Raw genomic sequence first — 10624 nt, 5'->3', positions numbered from 1 at the left:
TTGTTCAGCATATGTGGGATGGCTTGCAACGTGCTGTTCAGGAGAGATCTCCACCCTCTCGTTCTCATACGGATTTATGGACAGCCCTGCAGGAGTCATGGTGTCAGTTTCCTCCAGCACTACCTCAGGCATTAGTTGAGTCCACGCCACGTCGTGTTGCGGTCTTCAGCGTGGTCGCGGGGGCTCTACGCGATTTTAGGCAGGTGTTCCAGTCTCTTTGACTCTTCAGTGTAGATGTCCTTAGCATCGCTTAGCGGTGCTACGTTTGGACTCTAACTAGCAGTAAGCTGGATTCGAGCTGTCAAGCGCTTTCTTAAAGACCTGAGTTGTGTGCAGAGGCAGCTGTGCAGCTGGGAGACGCGCCGCGACCTCGGGCATCCGCAGCCTGTTGCCAGGCGACGGGGCGCAGCGCGACTCTCAGCTGGAGCACCCCGCGGGCGCAGTCACGCCGTCTGGAGACGCCGGCACATGCTAATGGGCGCTGACTCAGCCGCCCTCGTCACCTCGCTAACTGACGCGACGCGCCGGCAGGCGTCGGCCGCCTCCGCGCCCGCTGATCGACCCGCCTCCCGCCTCCGCCCCCCGCCTCCGACTGCCACGGCGGCCGTCCGTCTGTCTCTCCTCTGTAATCCGCGCCCGCTCGCTGCCCGCCCACGCTAAAAAGCCGGAATTACAGGAGCCGGCTTGTGGCGGTTCATCCCACAGCTTAGCTCGCCGCGCGCTCGCCTCCTGTGCTGGGGAAAGCAGCTGCAGGGAGTTCAGCTGCGACAAGTGTGGTCGAGCTGCGTTCGAAGCGAAGAGAACGAGAGAGCGCGCGACAAACGGGAAACAGTTTAGGTACAAGTTTTGCAAAAGTTGTCCATACGCACAAAGGCAAATCGACAAATTCCTGACCACACAATAAGAGCCTGTCACCGATCTTTTCACGAAAAAAAAAAAAAAAACTGTGGAGCTCCAACCTAGTGATGGAGGAGAAGTCCAGCACTTCGGGTGTTAAAATCTTTATTTCACTTCGATATCAGTAACAGTCGCGATAATAGTCCTTTATTTGTGGTGAATAGTTTCAGACAACCACGTCCATTTTAAGACCATTGCCTGCTAAAGATTTTTGTGGTGTTAACGAAACCTAAATTTGCAACGTACATACCTGGCTGTACATACAAGTTGAACTTTACATACAACATTACAAAAACTTTTCATCTGCGCAATAAGTCTTTTTACGTACCTTGACATAAGTACACTACTGGCCATTAAAATTGCTACACCACGAAGATGACGTGCTAAAGACGCGAAATTTAACCGACAGGAAGAAGATGCTGTGATATGCAAATGAACAGCTTTCGAGAGCATTCACACAAGGTTGGCGCCGGTGGCGACACCGACAACGTAATGACACGAGGAAAGTTTCCAACCGACTTCTCATACACAAACAGCAGTTGACCGGCGTTGCCTGGCGAAACGTTGTTGTGATGCCTCGTGTAAGGAGGAGAAATGCCTACCATATCACATTTCCGACTTTGATAAAGGTCGGATAGTAGCCTATCGCGATTGCGGTTTATCGTATCGTGACATTGCTGCTCGCGTTGGTCGAAATCGAATGACTGTTAGCAGAATATGGAATCGGTGGGTTCAGGAGGGTAATACGGAACGCCGTCCTGGATCCCAACGGCCTCGTACCACTAGCAGTCGAGATGACAGGCATCTTATACGCATGGCTGTAACGGATCGTGCAGCCACGTCTCGATCCGTGAGTCAACAGATGGGGATGTTTGCAAGACAACAACCATCTGCACGACGTTTGCTGCAGCATGGACTATCAACTCGGAGACCATGGCTGCAGTTACCCTTGACGCTGCATCACAGACAGGAGGGCCTGCGATGGTGTACTCAACGACGAACCTGGTTGCACGAATGGCAAAACGTCATTTTTACGGATGAATCCAGGTTCTTTTTACAGCATCATTATGGTCGCATCCATGTTTGGCAACATCGCGGTGAACGCACATTAGAAGCGTGTATTCGTCATCGCCATACAGGCGTATCACCAGGCGTGATGGTATGGGGTGCCATTGGTTACACGTCTCGATCACCTCTTGTTCTCATTGACGGCACTTTGAACAGTGGACGTTACATTTCAGATATGTTACGACCCGTGGCTCTACCCTTCATTCGATCCCTGCGAAACCGTACATTTCAGCAGGATAATGCACGACCGCGTGTTGCAGGCCCTGTACGGACCTTTCTGAATACAGAAAATGTTGGACTGCTGCCCTGGCCAGCACCTTCTCCAGATCTCTCACCAATTGAAAACGTCTGGTTAATGGTGGCCGAGCAACTGGCTCGTCACAATACGCCAGTCACTACTCATGATGAGCTGTGGTATTGTGTTAAAGTTGCATGGGCAGCTGCACCTGTACACGCCATCCAAGCTCTGTTTGACTCAATGCCCAGGCTTAACAAGACCGTTATTACGGCCAGAGGTGGTTGTTCTGGGTACTGATTTTTCAGGCTCTATGCACCCAAATTGCGTGAAAAAGTAATCCCATGTCAGTTTTAGTATAATATATTTGTCCAATGAATACCCGTTTATCATCTGCATTTCCTCTTGGTGTAGCAATTGTAATGCCCAGTAGTGTATAATCATACAGTTCTCACTATAGTACAGTTGAGAAACCAATTAATCAGTGTTCTTCACCGAGTAACCGTTACATAGATACAAAATGATGAACTTCATACGAGCATACACTGTCAATTCTTTCCAACCGAATGCAGTAAGCTGAAATGCTGCACTACCCTAGTCGCCTCGGAACCTAGAAAGAGGTCACTAGCAGTGATACATGTTCTTTACTGGGGTTACGAAGCAACTAGGGTACCGCAGCTGTTCAGTTTGCTGCATTCGACTAGAAGGGATTCACATTGCATGCTGATACGAAGTTCATTTTATATCTACATAATGATTACTGCTGAGGAATAATGAATATTTGGTTACTCAACTGTACACTGGTGAGAACTGTATGATTGTACTCATGTCTAAAGTACGTAAAACATGTATTACACTTATAAATAAATTCGTAATGCTTTATTAACTTTCAGCTTGTATGTACAATCACGTAAGTTCATTGTAAATTTGACTTTGTCAACACCACAAAATCTTTTGCACGCCATGCTTTGAAAATGGACGTCAGTGCCTGAAACTATTCTCCACGAAGAGATGACTATTATTGTATCTGTGATGGATACCGAAGGGAATAAAGTTGAAAAAAGCTATTGACCCGACCCAGCTTCACACAGGTACAAGCAAATAATTACAGCCGGATGACTTGCTTACAGTATGTAGTGATACAAGTGATGTAATCAAATCTTCTTTGGTTCTCTTTTCTTTATCGTTATTTCATTGCAACTCGCCCCATATGGTCGCGAATGGGTGATAACTGTATGGGAGGGGGTGGCTGTCAACAGTAGACCCAACCCACACTTCAGCGAAGAGACAAGTAAAAAGTGAGAAGGGAACCAACATTAACATAATCGTGAGATATTTACAATCAGTAAATAATTTTAAAGGTGATGCTCTGATTACCATGGAGAGAACAATATTTATTCACATGAAATTACGAATAGTGCTATAAATTAAGATTTTTATGATTCTTGAAAGACGGTCGAAAAATGTACAGAAAATACATTTACCATTCAACGTAATTGTATTTAGAAACAATATCGATTTATTATGTATAGTATTGTTTGTTTTACGTAAGAAGATCAATAACTGTGAAACAGTAGAATGATTTTATGTAACTTGTTACTCTGGTATTGATCTTGGCTGAGGACAGACGCGACAGACATTGTAAATGTACTTACGTTCCATTTTTCGTTAAATATACACATTAATTTGCTCTTAATGCCGTAATTTATGTATCTTTAGTATCCCTACATGTTGGGAAACTACTTATATTTTCAGAGTATCAGATAGCGCAGTACAGAACCAGCCTATGATTGATTGTTGTTGGCCATCTGCACGACCACAAAATTTTATTTGAATACTGCCAATATAAAGCAGCACAAAGCTGCAGAAATAACTTACAAACTTTGAATTCTAATTATATTATTTAACTTTAGAGTCCTTTTAACTAATTAGCAATGATCAACACCAGTTTTCTATAAATTCTCGTGGCTGCCGTATAGCGGCTATCTTTTATCTGAGTTGCGCAAATTCACAGAAATTATCTTACTCTGAAATGATCAGTGATGAATATGCTACACAATAGCATTTCTCTACGCGAATCCATAACAATAACCAGTATTAATTTCAATGAAACTGCAAGGCAAAAAGATCATGAGATGTTTTGCTATAAGGGTGCTTCACATCGCTCTTTACGTGTTTCATATTGCGGACATTAAACCTTCGAATAATATTTCCATAAAATAGACTGTGTAATTTGTCCGTGATAAGTTGTGTTGTCACTGTAGTGTGTTTGGCTTAATCTGATCTGTATCTATACGCATATGTGCCCACAAGTCATACAATTCAGTGAACTGCACATGTACGCACAATTAAAGCACACCTTTTGACGTACAGAAGGGAACATAACTTGCATAAGGAAAACAACACACTGGCGTCCAATGTGTGGCCAGAAATATTTGTGTGGTTAGGTTATAGAACATTTGCACTTCATTGCAATACGTATTGTACTTTCTTCCACGTACCACGTCGACTGCAACAATGAGATAAATACTGATTGGCAAGGATTATACAAGAGAGAGGCTACATTGTTAATCCAGGTTCTGAGAAAATTTACAATACGGCAGAACGTCCAAGGCAGGGAGACGGTTTTAAACCCGTAAAGCTTCAAGGTTAGATGCTACTAGTGCCTTGGAGGCAATAAGTGATTTGTGTATGTACATTTTTTCTAAAACTACTTCTTGTTGCTGCACATTGTTCAGTGTTGTGGGGGACAGTTTCATTCACAGATTTGTTTCAACAGATTATTAGGGAGTAGGTTTAGTATGGGTGGAAATATTTTTTATTCAGGTTATTGCAATATTTTCAGTGTCATGCTATTTTTTGTGTTTTGTGTGCTATGTTTGTGTACATCTAGTGTGCACTTTGTACTTAGTCATCAAACATGGGTAAGCCAAGGAAATGGTAAAGGAGACTGAGAATACCAGGAAGTTACCGTGCACTGATACAGATGATATGAGCCCGGAATTCCAAGCTTTGGAAACCGGAGTCTGAATTATGGAACTTAATCTCTGGTTCTAACGTGGAGACAGTGGAACCACAGACAGGCGCCAGATCAGCTGACGCCAAGGTCGATACAGAACACGCAGTAGCGGCGGAACATGTCATACCACCTGCGGTCGTAGGAAATGACTTTCTCTCTACGTTAATTCATTGTGTAAAGGAAATGCTAATCGACAAGGAGCTAGAACGCGAGGAGTAAGAGAAAGTGAAACAAAGAGAAAGAGAAGAGAGGGAAAGGATTAAGGAGATAGAACGCGAAGAAAAACTAAGAGAAACCGAAAAAGACAAGAGGTTAGCAGAACAGTACAATAAGGTTCTCGATGCGCGAGATAAGCGGATCATTGACCATATTGAAGATGAAATGGTTAGAATGCGTATCCAAACCAAACAAAGATCTTGCTTAACAAAGTGAGCGAATTAGACTCACGAGTCACTACCTTAGAGGCGCATCAAGCGCTTGAAGAACAAGTTAAACGATTACGAAGACAGTCTAAAATTTATCTATAAACTTAGACAAATTGAAACTGAAGTAGCCGCGACTTTGCAGCTTGTGAATATTGCAGCGAGTTGCAAGGAAAACGAACATATTACACGACTGACACAGGATGAATATGAAGTACCGCAGCTTCTGCCAGGGACAGAGCGTGAAAACAATGACAGTAGGTTTCGATAAGTTACTGAGACCATACATATGAGTTATCAACGTGGAAATAGTCCAACAGATGCTACGCGTTGCGAGAATTTGTATCGCAATGCTGTTGTTAGGTACAGACTGTTCAGCTAAGAACGCATTATTGGAAGGCGCGCGCTGGAGCTTCGGTGCCAGCATTGGCACACATAAAGCATGAGGAATCTTTAACAAAACACCGTCACCAGTTCCAAATATTCTCGGAAGAGAAGAAAACTGTGCATCCCGTGATATTTATTAGGAGTTTCCGGAATGTACCGCCTACCTCATAGACCGAAAGGCAAAAGATTCAGTTTGTGATCTCATAACTGGCGACGCAGATGAGTGGGCGATAGAGATCGCTGATATCTGCCAAACTTTTTTCGAATGTCAGAAGCCATTCTTGGGTCGCTTCTGGTCGATGTGTGCACAAGAACGCTTAAGAAAACAAGTTTATAATCCTGAGCCACACAATCCAAAGCAAGGAAACTCGCGCAAGTACTTTGAAAAGTACTTGAACAAAACACGGCACTGGGATAAGCCATGTGTTTGCACGACGTGTTAAGAATTTTGAAAGATAGATTACCGATCGCTTTATGCGAGCAACTATTCCACGTCCCTGACTAGGAACTGGAATCGCTTATGTCCAGAGGTGACTCGCTTCATCTTATCCAAGAGGACGCGAAGCAGAGCGAAGCAGTGAACAGTGGTCAAAACAACTACAATAAAAACGAAAACCTAATGGCAACAGTCCACACAACAGTGATCAAAAGAGAGGGAATGATTGCTGTACATGGAATAACAGTAACCAACCAAACGGACATGTAAATCAGCCTAACTATGACAACAGTCATAACAACCATTCAAACGGTAATCATTCTTGCAATGAAAGCGGCAATATTAACAAAAAGACGGAATGAAAATGGTTATAATATCCAATTACAACCTAGAAATATGCGTGAGGTGAACGACCCTGGACAAAGAACAGGTCCGAAAAACTGGCAGTCGAATTCATCACGAGATAGAAATCACCCTTAAATAATGTCAGTGTAACACCAATGCCACCTCCAACCAGGCGACATTGTTAATCCAGGTTCTGAGAAAATTTACAATACGACAGGACGTCCAAGGCAGGGAGACGGTTGTAAACCCGTAAAGCTTCAAGGTTAGATGCAACTAGTGCCTTGGAGACAATAAGTGATTTGTGTATGTACACAAAACTATATGTCGCCACACATGCAGCAGCAATCTCATAGCGTTAGTATTGTTGAGGTTGTTAACGAATCAAATCCCAGCACACCACAAGCGTCAAACTCCACACGACCCAAATAATCTCTTCGCATGTGGTTGTGGGGTCACAAAGGAGGAGGGGCAATTGTCAAATTACTGCCTCCATTCTCAGGTACTGGAGGTTGGACCTGAACGAGGAATTGTGCCCTGATATGCACAAATGTGGTCAGCGGAATACTGAATTGGTGCAAGCTGCGATTGAGGGAAGTGTTCATGGAATGCTCGTAAATATTATTATCGACATTGGTGCAAGTGTATCCGTGACGGATTATGACTTACTCAGATACATAAACCAGGTACATAAGTTACCGTCATTGCCGGTGCAGAACTGTAAAATTGTCGGAGCTATACGTGGATGAATGGAACGAATCCAGAACCAGGTGCAGGCCGTTATACAAGTGGAAAACGAAGCAATTACGTGCTCATTCCTAGTTGTAAGGAATTTTCTCACTATTTACATTAAAGCTCCACCCGAGATTCTAATATCCTTGAATTGAGTCTTCCCAAGCTTTCAGCCAGTCTGGCACAATGTTTCGTCAACGTGCCACAAATCGAATGTATGTGATGCCCAGTCACCAAGACAAGCAGCCTATTTCGCAGTACAAAGGACAACTTAAGCTTACGAAAGCTAGGTATTTATAACATACCTTATGAATGTAACATGTCACACATGGAATTTCAGTGTGTAGAACGGTGACGCTAGTACAGGCTGATCCAACGCAATATGTCTACAGTAGTGGATCGTGTATCAACTATTTTGTTGGAGACGGTGTTGAATAAAACTGACAGTCTTGGTGATGCTTTTTAAAACCAATAAGTTACTGTTGTTTTCGTGATAATTCAGTTTGTTGTTTTTTATGTGACTTTTCTCTCCTACTGACTTTGAACACTTGCCCAGTTTTGTCTTTGGCGTTGATTATAGGAGAGAGAGGCTGGGAGTCCGCTACAGGTGTTCTACTGAACCGTTAGCGGTGTAAGTTTTCCAGTCCAGTGGCTGGATCGCGTATTACTTCAGAAACCAGTTAGGTTCTTCCAGGGCACTTGTTAGTGGCAAAGGAGTTGAAATAGATCTGCTGAATCTGTTTCATTAATGTCAGTCGCATTCAGTGCCCTGGCGTACTGCCAGTCTTTGTTTCACTTGGCTTATTACTCAGTCGTAGCTTTAAGTAGCCTTAGGAAAGGGAGGAGCTGTTGAGTTTGTTTATTAACCTCTGAATCTCCTGTTTAAGTCCCACCGTATCCTATAAACACTTGTGAGTGAGAGAGTGAGTGAAGGTAGGATGAAAGTGTTTCAAATATACCTTCGGTGCGTCCAGCATTCGTAGAGCAGTGGTCTAGCATTACCGACCTAAGCTTGTAGATGGGAAGCACAGGGACCGGAAAGATTCGATTAGTGGCAGGGCCGGAAGCTAGACTAGTACATCACGGGAACACGGTTGGCAATTCGCCATTCTCTACGGGCGCATAACCCCACCACAGAAAGCGAAGCGACCGGACGGGAACATCTTCCAGCACTTTCTCCCTGGGCTGTGTAAGTATTGGACATTTCTATAAGTGATCCTCTGTAATATGAACAAAGGTGTTGATATTTTGTAGTATAACACAAGACTGCGATTAATTTCGTTTATTTCAGTTGTTGTGGTTAGGCAAATGACTCGTGATCCCCCTTTTCTTGGTATTTTCGCGTAACTATGTGTACCGGTATGTAACTTTGAATGGAATACTTTGCTCTGCCAGAGGAGCCACCGTGTGTGTGAGTTCTAATCCAAAGCGTTAAGGTGCCGTGAACGATCTTTTTGCTAGCTTGATTGTATTCTTCAATATTCTACGGGCTGAGACTTGAGCTGTAGTTTTTTTAAAATATTTTAGAAAAGCTTTGTGTGGACTGTTATCCCTCCGCTCGGATTAAAGTTGGATGCTACTGTTACCTGATGTCACTCGTTTTGTAGATGGAAATGGAAATGCCGTTGGGCTAGGGCCTCCCGTCGGGTAGACCGTTCGCCTGGTGCAAGTCTTTCGAGTTGATGCCACTTAAGCGACTTGCGTGTCGATGGGATGAAATGATAATGATAAGGACAACACAACACTCAGTCCCTGAGCGGAGAAAATCTCCGACCCAGCCGGGAATCGAACCCGGGCCGTTAGGTATGAAATTCCGTCGCGCTGACCACTCAGCTACCAGGGGCGGACCGTTTTGTAGATCATAAAATAATGAACCCGATGAATACCTATATGTGTACGGAACTTCTGTTAATTTTCCAGTTTCGCAATTGTTTGAACATACTGTAACTTGTGCCCCTTCAGCACCTGTGCACACCACGCTTTGCTATTACTCTTAAGTGGTGTTCAAATTGTGGATCTCAAAGTCTCTCTTTGAATCATCAGTCTCCTGACTGGTTTGATACGGTTTGCCACGAATTCCTCTCTTGTGCCAAACTCTTCATTTCAGTGTAGCACTTGCACCATACATCCTCAATTATTTGCTGGATGTGTTCCAATCTCAGTCTTACTCTACATTTTTTGCTCTCTACAGTTCCATCTAGTACCATAGAAGTCATTCCCTGATATCCTAACAGATATCCTATCATCCTGTTCTTTCTCCTTGTCTATGTGTTCACACATTCTTTCCTCTCCGATTCTGCGCAGAACCTCCTCATTCCTCACCTTATCAATCCACCTAATTTTCAACATTCGTCCATAGCACCACATGTCAAACGCTGCTATTCGATTCTGTCCGGTTTTCCCACAGTCCATGTTTCACTACCATACAGTACTGTGCTCCAAACGTATACTCTTAGAAATTTCTTCCTAAAATTAAGGCCTATGTTTGGTAATAGGAGACACCTCTTGGCCAGGTTTGCCCTTTTTGCCAGTGCTAATCTGCTTTTGATGTCCCCCTTACTCCGCCGTCATTGGTTACTTTGCCGCCTAAGTAGAAGAAATCATTAAATTCGTCTACATCGTGCCCATCAATCTTGATGTTAACTTTCTCGGTGTTCTCATTTCTGCTACTTCTCATTATTTTCGTCTTTCCTCGATTTACTCTCAGTCCATATTCTGTACTCATTCCATTCAGCAAATCATGTAACTCTTCTACACTTCACTCAGGATAGCAATGTCATCAGCGAATCGAATCACTGATATCCTTTCAGCTTGTACTTTAATTCCACTCCTGAACCTTTCTTTTATTTCCATAATTGCTTCTTGAATGTTCAGATTGAACAGTAGGGGCGGAAGACTACATCCCTGTCTTACAACCTTTTTAATCCGAGAACTTCGTTCTTGGTCGACCACTCTTATTATTCCCTCTTGGCTCTTGTACATATTATGTATTTTCCGTCTCTCCATATATCTCACCCTTATTTTTCTCTGAATTTCTAACATGTTTCACCGTTTTACACCGTCGAACGCTTTTTCCAGGTCGACAA

General features: G+C 43.5%; 1 protein-coding gene across 1 annotated transcript in view; it reads right to left on the bottom strand.

Moving 5' to 3' along the window:
* Positions 1–443: 443 nt before the first annotated feature.
* Positions 444–10624, bottom strand: part of LOC124712168 — a 193010-nt gene continuing 182829 nt past the window's right edge. The window contains exon 4 of the mRNA XM_047242463.1: positions 444–656. Coding sequence (XP_047098419.1) covers positions 444–656 — 213 coding nt within the window. The remainder of the gene's footprint in view (positions 657–10624) is intronic.

The sequence above is a fragment of the Schistocerca piceifrons genome, chromosome 8 (assembly GCF_021461385.2).
Source record: "Schistocerca piceifrons isolate TAMUIC-IGC-003096 chromosome 8, iqSchPice1.1, whole genome shotgun sequence".
NCBI lineage: Eukaryota > Metazoa > Arthropoda > Insecta > Orthoptera > Acrididae > Schistocerca > Schistocerca piceifrons.
Note: the sequence above shows the minus strand (reverse complement) of the source record. Positions and strands in the feature narration are given on the sequence as shown.